General features: G+C 43.3%; 1 protein-coding gene across 5 annotated transcripts in view; it reads right to left on the bottom strand.

The window, feature by feature from the left end:
* Positions 1 to 2274: 2274 nt before the first annotated feature.
* LOC121533587 (heterogeneous nuclear ribonucleoprotein M-like) overlaps positions 2275 to 21482 on the bottom strand; it is a 28158-nt gene continuing 8950 nt past the window's right edge. Inside the window, exons 2-16 of one of the 5 annotated variants that reach the window (XM_045205541.1) lie at positions 19940 to 19992; positions 11067 to 11245; positions 9528 to 9580; positions 8491 to 8498; positions 8306 to 8399; positions 7959 to 8219; positions 7626 to 7829; positions 7457 to 7517; positions 7169 to 7276; positions 7036 to 7080; positions 6847 to 6918; positions 6652 to 6753; positions 5959 to 6533; positions 4696 to 4747; positions 2275 to 2620 (exon numbers count right to left, since the gene is read on the bottom strand). In XM_045205541.1, coding sequence (XP_045061476.1) covers positions 2457 to 2620; positions 4696 to 4747; positions 5959 to 6533; positions 6652 to 6753; positions 6847 to 6918; positions 7036 to 7080; positions 7169 to 7276; positions 7457 to 7517; positions 7626 to 7829; positions 7959 to 8219; positions 8306 to 8399; positions 8491 to 8498; positions 9528 to 9580; positions 11067 to 11245; positions 19940 to 19980 — 2019 coding nt within the window. In that variant the 5' untranslated portion in view covers positions 19981 to 19992 and the 3' untranslated portion in view covers positions 2275 to 2456. Of the gene's footprint in view, positions 2621 to 4695; positions 4748 to 5958; positions 6534 to 6651; positions 6754 to 6846; positions 6919 to 7035; positions 7081 to 7168; positions 7277 to 7456; positions 7518 to 7625; positions 7830 to 7958; positions 8220 to 8305; positions 8400 to 8490; positions 8499 to 9527; positions 9581 to 11066; positions 11246 to 19939; positions 19999 to 21482 lie in introns of those variants that run through there. The other 4 variants (XM_045205540.1, XM_045205543.1, XM_045205542.1 and 1 more) reach the window with 4 other exon arrangements.

The raw sequence follows: 21482 nt of genomic DNA, 5'->3' as shown, positions 1-21482 counted from the left end.
AGGATAGGGGACATAGAGAGTCAAAGGATGCAGAAAGGGAGGAGAGGAGGGTTGAGGAGGCAGAATCAGGAGATTGGAGGGAGAAGGATTGAGCAGAGGGAAGAAATGATAGGATGGAAGAGGAGAGAGTAGCGGGAGAGAGAGAGCGAAGGTTGCGACGGCGCATTACCATCTGAGTAGGGGCAGAGTGAGTAGTGTTGGAGGAGAGCGAGAGAGAAAAGGATACAAAGTAGTGGTCGGAGTTGCAGTGAGGGGAGTTGCAGTGAGATTAGTAGAAGAACAGCATCTAGTAAAGATGAGGTCGAGCGTATTGCCTGCCTTGTGAGTAGGGGGGGACGGTGAGAGGGTGAGGTCAAAAGAGAGGAGTGGAAAGAAGGAGGCAGAGAGAAATGAGTCAAAGGTAGACGTAGGGAGGTTGAAGTCCCCCGGAACTGTGAGGGGTGAGCCATCCTCAGGAAAGGAACTTATCAAGGCGTCAAGCTCATTGATGCACTCTCCAAGGGAACCTGTAGCCTATGGTAATCTCGCAAATGGGCCATTTATAACTGTTTGTAGTCTTAACATCTGGCACATAATAAAGGCACAATTGCCAGAAAATAGACCAAGTCGCAATTATTGTTTTGATGAAAATCGTATTTTGCTTCTAACATAGTTACAAATTACGTCTTTCTTAATTGGCTCGATAACGTTCTGGAAAAAATTGTTTATTGTATAAATCTGGCACCTTTATTTAACTAGGCAAGTCAGTTAAGAGCAAATTCTTATTTACAATGATGGCTTACCAAAAGGCCTCCTGCAGGGACGGGGGCTGGAATAAAAAATATAAGACAAAACACACATCACGACAAGAGACACCACAACACTACAAAAAGAGAGACCTAAGACAACACACCATGGAAGCAACACCACATGACAACAACATGGTGGCAGCACAAAACATGGTACAAACATTATTGGGCAGACAACAGCACAAAGGCAAGAAGGTAGACCACACATCATGCGAAGCAGCCACAACTGTCAGTAAGACTGTCCATGATTGAATCTTTGAATGAAGAGATGGAGATAACTGTCCAGTTTTAGTGTTTTTTGCAGCTCGTTCCAGTCGCTAGCTGCAGCGAACTGAAAAGAGGAGTGACCCAGGGATGTGTGCCTTGGGGACCTTTAACAGAATGTGACTGGCAGAACGGGTGTTGTATGTGGAGGATGAGGGCTGCAGTAGGTATCTCAGATAGGGGGGAGTGAGGCCTAAGAGGGTTTTATAAATAAGCATCAACCAGAGGGTCTTGCGACAGGTATACAGAGGAGCATAGAGTGCAGTGATGTGTCCTATATGGAGCATTGGTGGCAAATCTGATGGCCGAACGGTAAAGACTCCTCTCCTGCCGTGCAAAAATATGTTTGGCCTAGTTTTCAGGGCTAGTTTACAGGCCTTTTGGCCGGGTTTTGAGTGTCATTGGGATATACATTTTAGCTTACACCTGGCAACCCTGCCCATGAGTTTGTGCTACTACATAAAAACTTGCGCATATTTGTACAATAACTCAATTCGCCCTTGCACTTCTTCTAAACGCAATTTTATACAACTTTGGGAAAAGGTTAAGTCTACAAAACTTAGTCAACTCTGTTCGTAACAGATGATAGTTCTGGAAACAGAAAACTGTATTGAGCTCAAACGTTTCATCGATAAGAATATTAGTAGAACGTTGGCCGAAATCCATCTCCCACTGCCGGACACTGTGCTTTCTTTCACCACCATATTTGGTAGTGAGTGGAAACGCAAACCGGATGCTTCACATTTCAAAATCCGGTGAAAGAACAATGCGACCGATATATCTGTGAGGCTACGGTCTTTCAAATGTGAGATTAGCAACACTTTCAACATCACGGCACAACAGCCATCTGCACCTGCCGCAGTTCGTCCAGAAGAGAAGCTTGGAGAAATTGCCAGACTTTCCAGTGTGAACAGACAATCATTTTATATTGCTAGGTTCAGTATCTGGGGATGCCCCTATGATGTTGTCGGCACAATGAAAAGGAAGGGTGGACAAAATTCCAATTTTGATATAAAAAAACCTTAGAACCAAGGCAAAAAGTGAAGCATTATACACCGAACAAAAATATGAATGCAACAATTTCAAAGGTTTTACTGAGTTAAAGTTCATTTAAGGAAATCAGTCAATTGAAATACATTTGTGCATCAATTGAGAGAAATATGCTTTTTGTGCGTATGGAATATTTCTGGGATATTTTATTTCAGCAAATTAAACATGGGACCAACACTACGTTTTGTGTTAATATTTTTGTTCAGTATAAGTAAAATAAAAAATAAAAAAATTGTCACAAAAAAATGCAGGGACGAGCGTAACTAAAAGTACACATTTGCACTGTTACAACTCCCCAACAAACCAATAAATATGTAAATATCAGGGTCAAAATGACAGTGGATCTGTTGACGATTATGCGTTTCTGTCAATTCTGACGTCGATCTCTCTTCCATTCAGCCTGTAGCCATTCATGATGCGACAGGCTTTCTCTGCAGTCTCCGGGTTGTCGAAGCGAACCACGCCACAGCCCTTGGACTTGCCATTCTCCGTCTTGATGTCAGCATACTGGACGAGACCTGCAAAAGAAAGCACATTGGTGGGGTTAGAAATATTTTGATTAAAGTTCCAATTGAATCTTGGGTCAAAAAGACTTCACCATGGTGTCATTGCCAAATGGGAAAATGTTGTGGTCTAACTTCAAAACAATCCAATTAGCATGCTTCTCAATTCTGTTGAATTACATTTCACATAATAGTCTCTTGCATTGTTGTAGTATTCGAGTCTAAGATTAATTTCATGACTCCAAGTCAACCAGTAGTGACTGTCAAATCTCTTGGTTGCATATTTAACATACTAGCTACAACAGCAAATGTTAAGAGAGCTGTATTATCGTGTTATCCTTACAATGTGCAACAATGTAACATAACTCAGATTTTAAAAATGGTTGGACCACAGCTTTTAGGGAATTGAGACGCGAATCGTGACTTCAGTATAAAGAACTCGGACACTAGGGACTCTACCTCGAGGTTAAAAAGTGTTAAACAAATCAAAACATTTTATATTTGAGATTCTCTCAACCAGCTTCACCTGGAATGCTTGTCTAACAGTCTTGAAGGAGTTCCCACATATGCTGAGCACTTGTTGGCTGCTTTTCCTTCACTCTGCGGTCCGACTCATCCCAAACCATCCCAATTGGGTTGAGGTCGGGGGACTGTGGAGGCCAGGTCATCTGATGCAGCACTCCATCACTCTCCTTCTTGGTCAAATAGCCCTTACACAGCCTGTAGGTATGTTGGGTCATTGTCCTGTTGAAAAACAAATGACAGTCCCACTAAGCCCAAACCAGATGGGATGGCGTATCGCTGCAGAATGCTGTCGTAGCCATGCTGGTTAAGTGTGCCTTGAATTCTAAACGAATCACAGACAGTGTCACCAGCAAAGCACCCCCACACCATAACACCTTCTCCTCCATGCTTTACAGTGGGAACTACACATGCTGAGATCATCCGTTCACCCACACCGCGTCTCACGAAGACACGGCGGTTGGAACCAAAAATCTCAAATTTGGACTCCAGACCAAAGGACACATTTCCACCGGTCTAATGTCCATGGCTCGTGTTTCTTGGCCCAAGCAGATCTCTTCTTATTATTGGTGTCCTTTAGTAGTGATTCTTTGCAGCAATTCGACCATGAAGGCCTGATTCACACAGTCCCCTCTGAACAGTTGACGTTGAGATGTGTCTGTGACTTGAACTCTGAAGCATTTATTTGGGCTGCAATTTCTGAGGCTGGTAACTAATGAACTTATCCTCTGCAGCAGAGGTAACTCTGGGTCTTCCATTCCTGTGGCGGTCCTCATGAGAGGCAGTTTCATCATAGCGCTTGATGGTTTTTGCGACTGCACTTGAAGAAACTTGAAATGTTCCGTATTGACTGACCTTCATGTCTTAAAGTAATGACGGACTGTCGTTTCTCTTTGCATATTTGAGCTGTTCTTGCCATAATATGGACTTGGTCTTTTACCAAATAGGTCTTTCTTCTGTATACCCCCCCTACCGTATACCCCCCCTACCTTGTCACAACACAACTGATTGGCTCAAACGCATTAAGGAAAGAAATTCCACAAATTAACTTTTAAGAAGGCACACCTGTTAATTGAAATGTATTCCATGTGACTACCTCATGAAACTGGTTGAGAGAATGCCAAGAGTGTGCAAAGCTGTCATCAAGGAAAAGGGTGGCTATTTGAAGAATCTCAAATACAAAATATATTTTGATTTGTTTAACACTTTTTTGGTTACTACATGATTCCAAATGTGTTATTTCATAGTTTATGTCTTCACTATTATTCTACAATGTAAAAAATAGTACAAATAAAGAAAAACCCTTGAATGAGTAGGTGTGTCCAAACTTTTGACTGGTAGTATATATATATATATATATATATATATATATATATCACATGAGGTTTGTGGCACCTTAATTTGAGAAGACGGGCTCATGATAATGGCTGGAGTGGAATGGTATCAAATACATGGTTTCCATGTTTGATGCCATTCCATTCGCTCCGGCAATAATTATTAGCCGTCCTCCCCGTCAGCAGCCTCCACACATACACAGAGAGAGAGAGATGAGTAGATTATGTTCTTACCGCATGTATTGAAGGTATCCTTCAGCATCTTCCAGGTAAAGTCAAAGGGCAGCTACAAGAGAAGAGTCAAATTGAACAGTTGAAGTTTACAATGGTGCCTGTCGAATACTAGCTTCAAGATTAGTCTTAAAGGAACGTTCCGGCCATTGACCTCAAAATCGTTGTCCAGATCACGTTACGAACATGTAGGTCTGTGAAAACAGCTTCTAAATGCATTCTGTAGATCAATAGCTAGCTATGGTTATTTCCCATATTTTACCCTCAATTATGTATTTGGGGGTAATCACGTGTTTTATGAAAACTACAACAAGCTTAAGGGAGGAGTGAGGTTGATTTCCTGATCTCCACGTGTCCCACCCCGAACACAGGGAATTTGAAAAAGTGGCCGTTCCTAGTTAAACAGCCCTGAGACTGTAGTTCTGTGTCAGTCAGAGCTCTCATTACTACAGTTAGAGAACCTATAGCACAGATCGTGTGTAGAATGGGTGCTGCAAGCGATGACCCCCCACAGAGTTGGACGATTACAACTTTTGAGCCAGAATACAGCGAGGAGTAAATAAGACGAGGAGAGGAATATCTGGCTAATCATGCAGCGGCGTCTGCTGCCGAAGATGAATCCGCTGGTGAAGCCGGGGAGGCTAGCGCGAACACTGACTGGTAGTGTGTCCATGTGGAAAAAGCCCATTAATGGCTACAGAGACAGATTGTGTTTGTTGTAATGAGTGGGACCGGGCGCAGTTTTTGTTGTCTACCATTGCCACTTCCAGCCAAGAAGGTGACAGACTGATTAATCATCCGAGTTTCAACCCTGTGTTGGAGACATCCTTCAGTATCCAGAAGATAAACAGCCTAAACCCGGGGGCCAAGAGGACAGATGACAATGGAGTAAGTGTTTTGCGCCTGCTAGCTAATGTTTTTATATCGGCATAATTTCACAGTGCTGATGTGTGCATTGCAGTTGTGTATCGTTAGTTAATATATCGAGGTTAGACGCACCTCTCCGTACTTGCCTTCCAGACGCAAAGCACCATGGAAGCTGTAGTATTCTCATTCTAACATATTACTTCCTGGTTCGACAAATGCCTATTTTACCGCTTATTTGCGCATTTATTTTTACATTTCCGGGCAATTTAGATAACTAGGGCCACTAACAACTTGCTGTGGAGTCGTGGAGACAAGCTGTGGAACGTTCCTTTAAAATCAATATGCTCCAACCACACCAATGGGGACACGTAAGATAATTATTTCTAAAGAGACACTTACATTTCTGACGAAGATCTGACCACCCTTCCTGGCGTTGGCTCCAGCCCCGGCTCCTCCAAAGCTGTTTCCTCCGAAGCCTCCACGCTCCATCTCAGCTTGCCGGTCAAACTGGCCTCCAACACCGGCAGCGCCCATGCGGACCATCGTGGAGCCCATGCGGTCAAGTCCAGTGGTGGAAAAGCGGTCGATGCCGGCAGACCCCATTCGGTCAAAGTTGGTTCCCATCCTTTCCATGCCGGTGTTCATGCGGTCCGCCATGCCCATGGGGGAGACGAAGTCCAGGCCGGCAGACATGCGGTCTAAACTGGAAGGGCCTAGGCGGTCAAACCCAGCTGGGCCCTGGCGGTCCACGCTGGAGCTCATACGATCCAGGCCAGAACCAAGCCTATCCATACTGGGCCCCAGCCGGTCCAGCCCAGAGCCCATCCTGTCAAAGCCAGACCCCCCCAGCCTGTCCAGATCAGACACGCGGTCCATCCTCTCCATTCCCATGCGCTCCATCCCCCCCAGACGGTCCATTCCACCACCCAGGCGATCCATGCCAGAGCTCATGCGGTCCATGCCCAGTGAGCTACCTGTAAGTCGAGGGAAAACACAACACGACTAGTGAGAGAGTTTAGGTCCTGTGAGAAATCAGCATCAGTCATGTTCAACGTGTTAGCAAGACATTTGGCAAATCCTTAAAGTACTAACCCATTCCTCTATCAAAGGACTCTCCAAAATTATTGCGAGACATGCCCATTTCATTTCGACCAAACTCCCGGTCAAAAGCACCACCAATCCCACGGTCCATCTCTGACAACACGAGATGAAACTATTAGAAGACCAGCCAAACGTGAATGTTTCACATCAGCGTGAATTTGTAATGTGTGAAATTAATTTCCTTACCATTCATCCTGCCCATTCCAGATGGTCCGAAGCACTCCATGTTGTTCATTCCTCCACCGAAGTCATCCGCACCTGGGGGGGAAATTATGATGAGGAAATTAAAATTTTAATGTATAAGAAAAAACACCATGCAAATGTTTTTTGATTAACTCTACCCAATCAATGGATGCAGTACAAAAACGTACATACCTCCCATTCTACCCATGCCATCACCGAAGCCCATGCCATCCATGCCTACAAACCAAAACAAACATTAGTGAGTGACTGAACCAAGCCAAATTAAAGTTTGATGTGAAGGAGGATCACAAAGACAGCCCCTTACCTCCAGGTCCAATGCTGCCCATTCTTCCTCCAACTCCTCTGTTCAGTGCGGTGGCGTCGATGGGTTGGCCACCAGGCCCCAGTCCCAGCCCAATGCCACTCAGTCCACCTGAGGGAAAAGCAATGGATGATTGAAAGAAAGAAGAAATACTACCGGCCCTTCTATTGAAGAGCCTGTGGAAGCGAGGCTTGAACATACTCAATATTTTTGTGTTGGACAGAGATGGCAGTTTTCTTTCAGCTTTTCATTGGCTTCTGTTTACAGGGGGGGGGGCTCTCGTGTACTTACGGGGTAGTGCTGGGGGTCTCTCAGGTGGTGCAAAGTCTCTTTTTGGCAAGGACTTCTCATCCTGAAATACCCAACAAGAGCACAGCTTAAAATACATTCAAAATGTTTACACAGATTGTAACATTTGTTCATTTTAGTGAGTGTACAATCTCTAGAGTATATTGCTTACCAGCTTGACATGCATGACCCGGTTGTACAGCAGTTGACCGTTGAACATACTGACGGCTTGGACAGCTTCAATAGGCATGTCAAAGGTGACAGTGCCCATGCCCCTGCTATTCCCATCCTTGTCCTCCAGGATGTCAGTACGCACCACCACTCCTGCCATGCCAAACACCTCCTTCAGCTTCTGCCAGCCAACCTTGTAGTCCAGCTGGAAACACAAAACATGGCATTGACATGGTTAAAATTATTGCAATAACGTGTACTGCAATATATTATTTCAAATTATACAAAATAAAACTATGCATATTGGCATTCTGGACTACAATCTCCGACTTACGCTAGCTACGAAGACAGTGCTTCCGATCTTGCCGGCCTGCAGCCCGTGGATGATCTCATTGGGGATGTTAGAGTTGTTCATGAGACTGGGGGGGATGTTGACCATGGGTGGGGCTCCCGGTCCTGGGCCCATGTTCATCCTCTCCATATTCATGCGATCCATCCCCATGTTCATTCCACCATGGCCGCCGGGGGGGCCGCCACCACCTCCACCACCCTGGGCCCTGTGGGAATCCCTCTGGGCAATCACACCATCTGGGTCCTGGGGAAAGAGGAAGAGAGAGACATTGCCAACATTACTAAACAGGAAATAAAAGCCTATTGTTAGATTTAAAAAATACTACTTACCTCTTTAACCATCAGGGGCCGACCATTCAGGTTGTACTTGTTGACCTTCTCCACAGCCTTCTTCATCAGCTCCTCAGTCCTGAACTCAACAACCCTGTTGAGACAAACATCATGATGAATATATGGAACTTAGAAGAACTTTGAGACATCTATTAGAATAAAGATTGAATGAAGAAAATACTTACGCGCAACCCTTTGTTGATTGAAGACCGCACAACAGCATCATTGAAGTAGAAAAACAATGTTCAAGTTAGTAATCAGTCTTCGCAATGTAGAGAACAATGCTATTCAGGGGGCAGAATAGCTCATGTTATGAAAGCCATCTAATGACCTTATTCCATATTCAATAACAAGGTTAAACACACATTCTACTCACTTGTATGGCCTTAGCCTTGAACAGTCATTTACTCTTTAAAAATGATTAGACTGTTTAAAAGCTGGTCAACAAATGCAGAGGTCTGGTGAATCTAAACCCTTAAAACATTGTCCACATCAAAAGCAGAAGTCCCATTGACAAAATGGACTCCCTTGATGGAAATTGGAAATATATGTTCCACAAAAACAATTAAATAGACTCAAATCTATTACATGTAACAACAATGTAACAACCTGTTGGGGGCTGGGCCCCATTTTAGATTAAGTCCCAGATGAACAAATCCGCAGCAAACTGTACTTTCTCAGCTACTGAAACCTGAATTCCCAATAAGACACCAACCCAGGAGATGACTTCATTCATGGTGCATTTCCACTGAGGATTTACCCCGGGTATTTCACCAAAAAGTCTCAGACTTTTGTGTTTCCACCTCCACAGCCCGGCTCCTGGGACTCACTGGGCCATGGCCTCATTGGACCTGCTCTGACTTGGGGCCAAGGCAAGGCTGCTGGAGCTTTTCATAATGGCTAAGTGTGAACATGGGTTTACACCTTCGACGGTTAACACCTTCTCACAAAGCAACTGTTTTGATTATGTAGAGGTTGTTGATTCTGCTCTTCACAATTCCTCACCGTCAGCCCTAGTCATGGAAACAATTTCCCTAGTATGACATCAGGGTGTATACACTAGTGTAACACTGATGTTACAGTCGAAAAGCAGCATCAGTGCCACAGACTGCACCATGTTTTCTGTTCAGTGTCACCCACTTGACACACTTTCATCAAAACTCCATGTTTGAAAATCCCCACAATGAAAGAAAAGGAAACTCAAGCTGACTATTGCACTTACCCTTGATTTGCCTTCTCCATCCATTAAGTGTTCCACGTACGTTACCTCACCCACTACAAATCAGATTCCAGACGACACACACCAAGGGAGAGAAGCCGAGAGAACAATGGGGGTTTAGAGCAGACACACAAGCGGTTGGTGACTGTGAGCTCGGCCTGCTACTCCAGAGCCTCCCCCCAAGCACCTCAGTAGCCAATTCTGGTACAGGTCTACAAAAGGCAAGCTGTTATTGGATCTTAAAATGACTTCTGGTTCTGTCCTTGCCAAGGCCCTAAAAACACCAAGACCAATATATTGAAGAGAACAATTGTCAAACAGCTACCAGCCCTGTAATCGGATGAATTGCCATCATGAAGGAACCCTTTTCTAAGTAAAGATAAACTTACTTTACAGAATGAAAGTTTGCAAAGGCTTTTGAAACCACGAGTCTACCCTTCCAAAATCCACGTTCCTTGTTAAATGTATTTAGAACCACTGACTGATACAACTGTTCTGCCGCACCTTTGAATGAATACACACACAAACTAAAATTGTACCAACTCCGCTAACTCCAATGTCTGAAAAACATTTTTGGAAAGATGTACATCCATTGGACCCGGAGAGGCACAAGTGTCCACATTTTTAACTAACAGAGGGACCACCATAGCTAATTCCAGCAAATGAGTCGACACCATAAATGGACATGAACCAATCCTCAGCTGAAACAAGAACAGGCGTAAGAAGCTGCTTCATTTTGTAGACCTGTACCCCAAGAAATCCCAAAACACACATCCGTGATTGGTACAACATCTGCGGAAACAACAAACCTAAAAAAGAGAATGCAATTTAACACCACATTCAATCATATCCAAACACTAAATTATGTTTCTGAAAAGCATTGGTAACCTCTCAGAACACCTATGCTTTATCATGATTTATTTATTATATTAGTTCTAACATATCTCTAAGAAAATGATCACACAGAAAACATAAGCAAGACCTGCTTTAACAATCGTAGTGTAAGCACTTGAGAGCAATTCATTGTCTCAAGGCAATTAGGATGTTTTTCTGTGAGAAATGCAATTTGCTATATACCACGCAAAACCCAACACAACAGTGCAATTGATGGCCCATATACTATAAGCACTGTATTTCATTTGAAGAGCTCCCTTTATTTTGTAGATTCCCATTGTCTAATCAAGTGTAGCTGAAGAAATCCATCACTCCAAAGTACAAATGTATAATGCTATTCGTAGCACTATAAAAATTACTAGCTGAAGGCAGAAATCACAGAGAACTGTTCTGAAATCTGAATCATCCCAGGGAGTAAGCAGAACAGGCCAATCCATGGAAATGCCACTGCCATTTCAAGTTTTGCCGCCTAGTCCGCATACCAAGAACCTCATAGCTACTAATTGCAACTTGGGTCCTTTACAGGCCAGAGGCCTTCCAGTCAACGTGGTGAAGTGGTTCAACCCAAATGACCCGTTATGGGAGGCTTTATTAGCCTTGCTGGACTTCATATCTATAGCGGATCCAACACTACTCTTAACACCTTACCTTTTTCTTTCATTAGATCTTTGAGTGCCTGCCATTTCACATCGTATGGGATGTTGCTGACAAACACACGGTATCTCTTTGATGGGTTTCCATAGGGCTCAAAGCGACCACCTCCACGCTTCTGGGGCCTCTCCTTCCTGGTATTATTAGGTTCATGCTTGGCCTTGCCAATCATTTCCCTTTGGAAAGAAAGAACACATTAGCTATCTATAGTTACCAAAACATATGACAATAGATTATATACTCATTAAGAGTAGCTGCAACAAATCAGACCGCTTTGCTAGCTACCTGGAATTTAGGCTTACAAGTGTTTTAACGATGCATCTTTCCTAGAATGGCCGAAGATGTAACATTTGTTTCCCAAAACACCACACAGAAAGAACATTCACTAAGTGCATGTTGGAGCATGTTTCAATACTCAGCCTGGTCTCAGACTAGACGTAACATTGTAAATGTAAATCCGGGACACTCAAATTAGTATGATATGTTACATTTGGTATGGTTACACAAGACAGATGGTTACTGCATATAACGTGAATGTCTAGCAACCCAAAGGTTGCGAGTTCGAATCTCATCATGGACAACGTTAGCATTTTAGCAACTTTAGCTACTTACTACTTTTCAGCTACTTTGCAACTACTTAGCATGTTAGCTAACCCTTCCCCTAACACTTTAACCTAACTCCTAAACGTAACCCCTAGCTAGAATTTGTAACAAGCATTTGGCCAATTTCGCTCTATTATTGATGCCGCTGGCAGCGCCCAGTCACAGGTTTCTTTCTCTCTCTCGGATCTGAACGAGTCTCTCGGATTCGAACAGCACAGATGTGTTTTTCCACAGGCCTTGTCGGAACGGGTCTGACTGTCCTCGGGTCCATTCGGAACGGGTCTCCGTTAAAAATAAAATAAATGTATGCATATATCGGGTAGGGTGGGAAAGCCACGGATCCATTTTGGAACGGGTCCAACTTTTTTGGACCAGTGAAGACCTTTACCCCAAACCCCGGCCTGCTTGGTCTGTTTCGCAAGTGTTTCCGGAAGTCTCACAATGTTGCGTCTCTGGGTTTAAAAACTTGCCTGGTGCCGAAAATGTATGACGCATGTTGCGCAGCGAGAGCTGAGTGGGGGACGAACAGATTCAGTTCAGTCAGTTGTCCTAATGAGCCTTCACCAGCTAGCTAGTTTATGCTTGTGGCTAGAAACTTCAGCGAGAATTGGAAACTTGTATGCCAAATTTGGGACTTTGGACAGTGTTCAGAATAACATCGGAATAATTGTGCTTTATCTGAATAATAATTTTCTGAATAATAGTTTTTTTGTTTGTTGACAATGCAGTTGAAAATCACTACAATAAATGTGCTTTAGATGTCAACCTGGCCTGATATTGGCTAAACTACACCTGAACAAAAATATAAATGTGGCGTTGTGTGACAAAACAGCACATTTTAGTGGCCTTTTATTGTCCCCAGCACAAGGTGCACCTGTGTAATGATCATGCTGTTTAATCAGCTTCTTGATATGCCACACCTGTCAGGTGGATGGATTATCTTGGCAAAAGAGAAATGCTCCTTAACAGGGATGTGAACAAAATGAGAGAAATATGCTTTTTGTGCATATGGAAAATTCCTGGGATCTTTTATTTCAGCTCATGAAACATGGGACCAACACTTGTTCAGTATATCTAGCTACTTCCCTCTCCTTACTGCAGGACAGAAATGCTCAGCAAGCAGAAGCGAAGGACACACTGTGCCCCGTGTTGTGTTGCCGGCTTGCAGCACAAACTCTCGCATTTACATTTAAGTAATTTAGCAGACGCGCTTATGCAGAGCGACTTACAGTAGTGAGAGCATACATTTTATTACCTTTTTTTGTTTTTTTGTACTGGTCCCCACATCCCTGGCGTTGCAAGTGCCATGCTCTACCAACTGAGCCACACATGACACAAGACTCTCCCCATTGAGCATTAGACTGTATCACAGTGACATCCAGATAGTTACTATACTACCAATATTACAAGTTATTTCTAGTTAAGTGAGATTGGCCACATAGCTACCGCCAGCAACATGTGAAACACCTGCCAGGTGAAGCAACTTCTGCCCAGTGGAAAGCAACAGTGGGAACTGGGAAGCACCACGATACAACACCGTTGTACCACAGATAGAACAATCAGCCAGATGTTTCACCAGATGTATAAATCTGAAGCGTCCAGTTGGCATTTCCACTCACCACCAAATATTGTGATGAGAGGAAGCCAAGTGGCCGGTATTGGGAGAAGATGGAGCGAGTTGGATTTTGGCCTACATTCCGCAAATTTTCTCATCGATGATTTGATTTCAATAGAGTTCTGTTCCCAAAACTATAATCTGTTACGAACAGAGTGGAATAAATTGTGTAGACTTTACCCTTTGCCAAAGTTTCAAAAAATTGCGTTGTTTAGGAGTGCAAGGGTGAATTGGTTTATTGCCCACGCACACTTCAGAGTAGGCATTCCCTACCGGAAATATGTAAATACATGCTAGAACGCGCTAATAGGATCTCGCAAGCTCATGATTGTGGCTCTGCCCACCTCCTTGCTTGTTCTACCCACTATGATTAATTTGCTCCCATTGGCAGTGGCGGCTGGTGAAAAATATTCTCGGTGGGGCTGTGCCATACTTTTTTTCCCCTGTAACCATCGCGATATATTTTAACACAAACTGCAGGACAGCAGTGCTCAGTGAAACATTCAGTAATTATTTAATGCCAATATTAAAAAGTTGAGGCATTCTTACACAAAAACATATTACACAAACCCAAGCCTTTCATTTGCATTTAAAGTGAACTTTTCACCATTGGTAGTAAACAGGCAACGCAACAGGCATGCTGTCAGAACAGAGTGGAAAGTGGACAATAACATGAAATTATTATAAAGTTTATAGGAAATCTTACACTGTATAAAAGGATGTATAATATAGAAATGGATATCAAGTGGATGAACTCAAACCTTTGACTGGAAGAATAGCATACAGTATTTTATGATCATACTAAATGTGACTAATTGTTAATGTGCTCCAGAACTGCAACAATTAATTGATACAAAACAACATATATACAGTAATATTAGCAAAGACACTATTAAGACTTTCTAGAGTACCATATATAACTGGATTTTTTATGCTAAGGTCAACTATATACAAAGAAACATGCGGCCAGAGCTGCTCTGTGTGTGTGTGTCTGTCATCTTATTTGTACAGGAATTTTGCCCGTCTGTCCTTCTGAGTGGCAAACCTCTCAATGACCCTTTGATTAAAGTCAGGAATGTCCCTGACAAGTTTCTTCTCCATGGAGAGCATGGCCAGAGCGTTCAGGCGATCCTGTGTCATGCTGTTTCTCAGGAAGGTCTTGATCCTTTTCAGTGTAGAGAAGCACCTTTCTGACTCAGCAGTTGTCATGGGTGTGGTGATGAGGATCTTGAGGAGGCTGGCAGTCTCTGTGAAAGTGCTCTGAAGGTTGTTCTCCATGAAGAACTGGTACAGGGGCACTGCACCACTACAAGCCTTGAACTCACTGTTCTCATAGATGAGGGACAGTTCGGTTTTGAGCTTGGCCTTGTTCAACATGGGGTACGCCTCCACGGTTGTTTCAAGCGCTGTATCGGGAACTTCACACTGTGTTGTGGGAACAACTCTCCGTGCAATAGTGTTGCGCTGATGAGGTGCTGGGTGAAGGAGAACCTCTCTTTGGCATGACTCAGGATGGTATCACATACCTGTAAAAGATACATCATCAGCTTTAATTTGCAATTAAGCTATTTTGATGCAAGTGATCCTGACTGACACATGCCTATGTCCAACTCAAGTATATGATTACCAAGGTGCTGATTGTTCAGGGTTTTGGCTACATACTACCAGGCCTGAAAAAAGTTCTAGGGGGGAAACACTGACAATTACATCACAACTTACCTCTATAGCCAACCTCTGTTGTTCTCCTGGTCCCAGCATCCTCCGTCGCTTGATGGGCTGTTGCTGCTCGTCAGATGCGCTGTCCCCACACAAAGAGGGAATTGAGGCCCTGGGTCCAAAAAAATAAAGTTTAATTTGATAACTTGCAATCAGACTTCTTAACTCACTGTAATTCCCCCTCAACACACAACCAGTGACTTTTATATATATATATATATATATATATAATAGACAGACAGACAGACAGACAGACAGATAGTGTGTATATACACACAAACTATGTCTAGTAACTGCTTTTAACCTGTGATGTACATAATTAACTGATGTTATTACGTTTTAAAGCCTTTTTCTATTACATTCGTGAGAGGGATGCAACATCATTTTGTTCTGCTGTGCACTTAGCAATAAAGTTAATCTTTAATAACAACTAGGCCTCTTCTAGAAATTGACCTGGTGGACACCTGAATAATTATTACAAACTGTGTAGTACTTTCCTGCATTATTATCAACGTCTGATTGTGTCTTCTCTTTCCTTTTAAAATACTAAAACAAATATAATTGTGACGGCTCTATGATAATCACTCACTTTGATGACCAGACACATTTAGGCTTTTAAACTGTTGTAAGTGAACTATTCATCTTTCTAACAACATCTTTATCAGCCAATAGTAAATATAGTTATTTACCTGATTGTTAGCATGCTGTCTGTGAACCTCTGGACAAGTGCTTTAATGAAGACAGGGTCGATGTTCCTCTTCTGCAGCTGGCTGAAAAGCATGTCCACATTTGGCATGATCTTGTGGAACAGTGCCAGGAAAAAACAGAAAGCCTCGTCTTCGAGCATCCTCACAAAGCCCCCCGCCTCTCTGACAGTCGGGGCATCAAAGTTCCCAGAGTCTCTGATGGTCTGGAAACACGTTAGGAGGTCATCCCTGTACTCGTACACAGTGTTTACAGCGCGACTGTGGAAGTTCCACCGTGTTGCAGAGGCTCTGGGGAGTCTATGCGCAACCACTTCGTCAAGCACGGTGGTTCGCTTGGGAGACCTGGAGAAGAAAGCAGAAAATCCTGCAAGGTCGGAAAAGAAAGTGCCGATCCTGGGGATGCGTGAAGTAGCCTGCTGCATGATGAGGTTCAGCTGATGTGCATAGCAGTGGACGTAGTGCGCATTTTCGTACACATCCACTATTTTACGCTGCACTCCGCCGGTGGCTCCCCTCATCACACTTGCTCCGTCGTAAGCCTGGGCAATAAGTTTGGCCTTTTGTCCATGTGAGAGTATGGTGCTGAGCCTCTCCAGCAGCGCTGTAGCGATGGTGTCGGCGGTTGCGTTCTCGATCAAAATGAACTCGAAAAACGCTCTTGGACGTTACTTTTAGCATCGATGTAGCGTATCACAAGCACCAACTGGCAGTGGGTGGAAACGTCAGTCGTCTCGTCAGCTTGAATGGCGATAAAATCAGCACTCTTTACTTCCTCCAGGATGTAATCCTTAAGCACTAACAGCATACAGTCCAACAGCTCGTTCTGTATCGTCTTTGACGTGCCCTTAAAAACGGTAGCTGTCTTCAGGTGCTCCTCCAGCACACTGTCGAGGGAGGCAACAAAATCCACTAAGCCCCGGAAAATGCCGGGGGTTGTCCGAGAGTCAGTCTCCTCGTGCCCACGCAAGGCCAACTCAAAAGCCCCACAGAACTTCACAATCGATAATTTTGGATAGAATGTGCCTGTTTTTATCCACCTCCTCATTGTGTTTCCTCACCGCAATCCTGTGGCCGTCATCCAGCTGCGTAGCAATGTTCACCCTTCCTAATACAGCTAGCTTTACAGAGTTGTCCATGTGTGCCCTGGTGTTCTCATGTTTCTTTACCTTCTCTGACAGGTGCTTCATATCCCTCACTCCGGTACCTGTCCATGCTGAATCTGACCCTCGTGCTTTTAAAAAGCAAGCACGGAAAGCAAAATAAAGCATTAGCATCAGTGCACCCAGCTAGCCAAGCCTTCCTGGTGTACCAGCTACGGGAGAAGCCGCGCATATACTGCTTCCCTTTCTCGCTAGCCTGCTGTCTGATTGAGAGGTCAGGTTGATCTGGGCCCAGCTCTTTCACCCGAACTTTCTCTGACAAAGTTCTCCTCTCAAACGGATCTTGGAGGAGAGATTTCACCGAGTTAGGGTTGGGTCTTGGAGGAGTAACGCTTTGCGCTCGCCATTGTCGTCTAGTAAAAATGGCGCCACTGGAGCCCGGTCCTTATTTTATCAGGGGCGAGCTTGGGGCGATAAAATAATCGCCCTCCTTGGATTCGAATTAAAATCGCTGATTAGCTACATTTTATGTCATACATTCATATCTTAAATTAGCAATTGGCTTAACTGCTACGTAGACCCGCCTCCTCGGGGCACTTTCTGTATCGCCCAGAGCTGACGAGGCGTTTGACAGGCAGAGGAAAGGTTGCGAATATGATTTTCTATCATATCTTACACATATTACTGTGTGCATTCCATATTTCAAACACACAAATATTGACATACTGATGTTTTTATTATTATTATTATTATTTTTATTTATTTTTTATTTTATTTTTTTAAATAATTTTATTTAAGGGGGCGGCGCCCTAGCGCCCTCTATCGGCCAGCCGCCACTGCCCATTGGAAACAACAGGCTGTGGTCCATCTTTGGTTGCACTGGTCATTCATACCGGATTGTCGTTACGTTAGCTAAATAGCATGTCATGGTGACATCGAGATGGTGACCAATACTACAAGTTATTTCTCCCTTGCCCATCGAAATTAAAACTTTATTTTACATGTTTTAACACCGCGCTATGGACGACTGACTGAACCGAATCTGTTTGGTTTGTTCCCACTCAACATACGTCCAGTATTGCCAGCTTAGTAACTTTGTCACTAGATTTAGTGAGATTTCAGACCCCTCCAGCGCCTTCTATTGGTAAAATTGTATAGCGACAAATGTAGCTACTTTTTAAGGCTGCCCCAGCGACTTTTGGTTGATTTAGCAACATCCCTGTTTGTGTGTGTGCCAGCTCGCCTGAGCTCAGCTGTGCAGTCTTCTCCCTCTCCACGGCTCCCCCTCCGCCGGCTGCTGCTGAGTGTGTGTACGTCACTTACGCCCGTTCCCCGCATCTCTCTGCTCCCCCCTTCCTCGCCTCGCTACATCCGCTCTAGCCTCTCGGTCCTCTCCCCGCGACTGATATTTATTAAATCAGTTCCTTGTTTTTAAATGACACCACAGCTCTCCAAGGCCTAAATAAAGTTACCTACATTACTGTTTTTTCTGAGGTTGTAATCACAGCGGGCCTGGTACATTGTTTGCTGCCTCCATTCGGGATGCACGGTTTTAGTTTCAATGACTCAATATTTTGGACAAAAACTGACAAATGTAACTAAGGCTGGGAATGTCAATACAATCAGACTAGCAAGGGCAATGATCACAAGTCAGTCATAAAGTGGCTAATAGGCTAGCGTATCTATTTATGTAGCAAACTAAAAACATGGAGCCTTACGTTAGCTAGATAGCTAGCTAGCTGCTAGGAGGATGTCATTGGGAGTAGTGGGTGAGTGACTGACTTTTTCCCCTCATCGTTTTTTGGTGGATATACACAGCTAGAGATGCAGGTGTCATTTGGGTAGCTAGCAAGAACTTCAACGACTGTTTTCCAGTTAGCTAGCATATCTCTTGCATTCGCAAATTTCCCCTGCCTATCTAGCTAGCTACTCTGATTTCAGAGCACTCGTCTGAGTGTGCCAGAGCGCAGAATAACGGATGAATTTACGAACGCGCAACACCCGCTGAATGTGACCAGTGTCAGTAAATGTAGGCAAAAAAAGTAATAGTTAGTCACAAACTTTCTAGATAACCAACTCTGCTAGGGCGAGTAAAATAGTCAGAGTGAGGTGTTCTCTCATTTGTGTCTGGAAGTAGCTAGCTAGCAAGCCAGCCAACTTTAGCCAGCTAGCTTGGGTGCTTGGTTGGGACAAGGGCATGCAAGCTGCAGAAGGACGAGTAGGTTACAATTCCCCATTGTTTATCAGTGCAATTTTGATGGCCAACTAGCTGAAAAAGTTTAAGAGTGTTTATCTAATGTTCCTTCGTTTTAGCACATCTTCCTCTGGCTAGCATTAGTTGTTGATCTTGTTGTTGATGTGCATAACTGAGGGAGAGAGAGCCTACCTTTTCATGGTTTGATCGATAGGACTGTAAAGTTCCAAAATGTAAGAGGTCTCCTGTGGTATTTTGTGGCTTTTGGCTAATGCGTTCTAATGATCTAAAGTCACACCGTTGCAACTGCCTGTAAACACACAGTCCAGATCAAAGTGAATGATGGCAGGCCTGTGGGGCAAATGGCTTGTTTGCATAAAGGCCTACTGTAGCTCTGATTGGCTGTGGCGCACGGGTCTGCATAGACTCCTGGACCAGAGAGATGTTTTTATGAGGATTTATTTACTGCAGTGTCTATTTATTGTCCAAACACACAGCTGATTTCCAACTCTATATTACTATATACATTTTCACAAATGCCTTAGTATACGTAATTCCCAAACATTCTAAGAATTGATTACCATATCTAAGTGCTCGCTTGTCAGAAAATGTACAACAAAAAAATCTTCATGGGGGTGTATATGAACACATTTATAGAATGTTTAATGTTGCTAAAATGCTGTCAGTTCCACTGTAACTAGCTACAGTAGCTAGCTACTGTACCTAGTTAACGCGTTGGTAAAGTTAGTGATTAACTAGGTAGTCCCAGCTAGTCAGGTAGTTCGCTAGATAACCATTTAGTTGGTCATTTCTCAAAACAATACGGATTCAAATTAACAAAACCTTAGCGAGCAGGATAATGAAAATAAATGTTACCAGCTAGCCAGTTAGCCGGCCAGTTAACATAATAATAAATGAATGAAACGAAACGTTACCCCTGGCCTGGTTTCTCAGGAGTAGCTGCCTCGGTCGACATCTTTTTGCGCAGTTGTTGGGTTTTATTTTTCTCATAATTGGATCTGTATGTGATGGATAGCTTGGAAGGAATGCACTAATGAGGAGCAATATACTGATATGGATTGTTTCACATAACAGGGTGGGGAACATTGGGGGTAGGACAGATAAGACTTGTGTTGCGAACACTCTCTCTTTGTATTCTGTGAAACTGTCCTTGAACATTGAGTACAGTGGGATGATGTATTTCTGGGTGCTGACTTTCGCAGGTTATCATAGCAACCATGTCTAGTAACAAATGGAGTGCCGAGGAGTTGGGCCCACCCCCTGCGCCAACGGATTGGCTGAACCACACTCAGTCCTTTGCTCTGGTTGGCCAACAGAAGAGGTGGAGGCTTTCTGTCAGAGTACTTGAGAAATTTCTGTAAACAATAATTCTAGTTCTCTGTCGGCCCTGCGTGGTTTGTCAGTGAGCCCGTATACGAACCTTCATACTTATCATACATACATTTTGCATATAATAAATTAAGCTTGGATTGAAGATCTCTTGATTCTTATTCCAATACCAGATTTGAATTACGCAATTTATAACAATTGGTGACCTCCGACTGTGATCTGGTGGCGGAACTTCGCTGGAATTCACCCAGCCTATTGGACATCACTGTCATCGAACTGTGTTTCACAAATTGCCCGGGCTTTTAAAAAGGTAAGCAAAACACCTATTGTAATATAACTGAAGTTTTGCACATTGGCTTTATCCAAATTAATTTTGTGAAGCACCTGTTTGATGTAAGTGAACCCTATTGTACTATAAATAAAGATTACAGTATACTATTTCGATTTCATAATATACTATGCAAATGTTTGATAAATGTGAGGGTTAAAAGCCATGGTATATTGAGTATTGTTCCACAGAAGAGCGGTTCTGGGAAAATACTGAAATCCCCAGACTAGGTACCACCAGGGGTGGGCTGGGGATATAGGGAATTATTGGATAAAAGTGTGTACGCTATTTGTCACTATATTCCATAAAAAGCTATTGTCATTGTATCAGTCTAGGCTGAATATAATTGGGAACATAGACTAATGAATCTATTGTCATTGTATCAGTCTGGGCTGGATATAATTGGGAACATAGTCTGGATATAGTTAGGATCATAGGACAGCACTCGAGTGTGTACGCTATTTGTCACTATATTCTATAAAAATCTATTGTCATTGTATCGGTCTGGGATGGATATAATTGGGAACATAGTTTGAATATAGTTGGGATCATAGGACAGCACTCCTAAAAACTTAGAAGACAGTATAAATCGCCATTTGTCGTTGTCCGGGACAACTGGGAACATGGGTAGATACTGCAAATTAGTAGAGAGTATTAACTTATTGTCTTTGCACCAATAGGGTGCAAATGGGAACATAAGTGAGATACTGCAAATTAGGAGAGAGTATTAACTTATTGTCTTTGCACCAATAGGGTGCAAATGGGAACATAAGTGAGATACTGCAAATTAGTAGAGAGTA

This window comes from Coregonus clupeaformis, chromosome 20, assembly GCF_020615455.1.
Source record: "Coregonus clupeaformis isolate EN_2021a chromosome 20, ASM2061545v1, whole genome shotgun sequence".
Lineage (NCBI taxonomy): Eukaryota > Metazoa > Chordata > Actinopteri > Salmoniformes > Salmonidae > Coregonus > Coregonus clupeaformis.
This window is presented reverse-complemented; position numbering and strand designations above follow the sequence as displayed.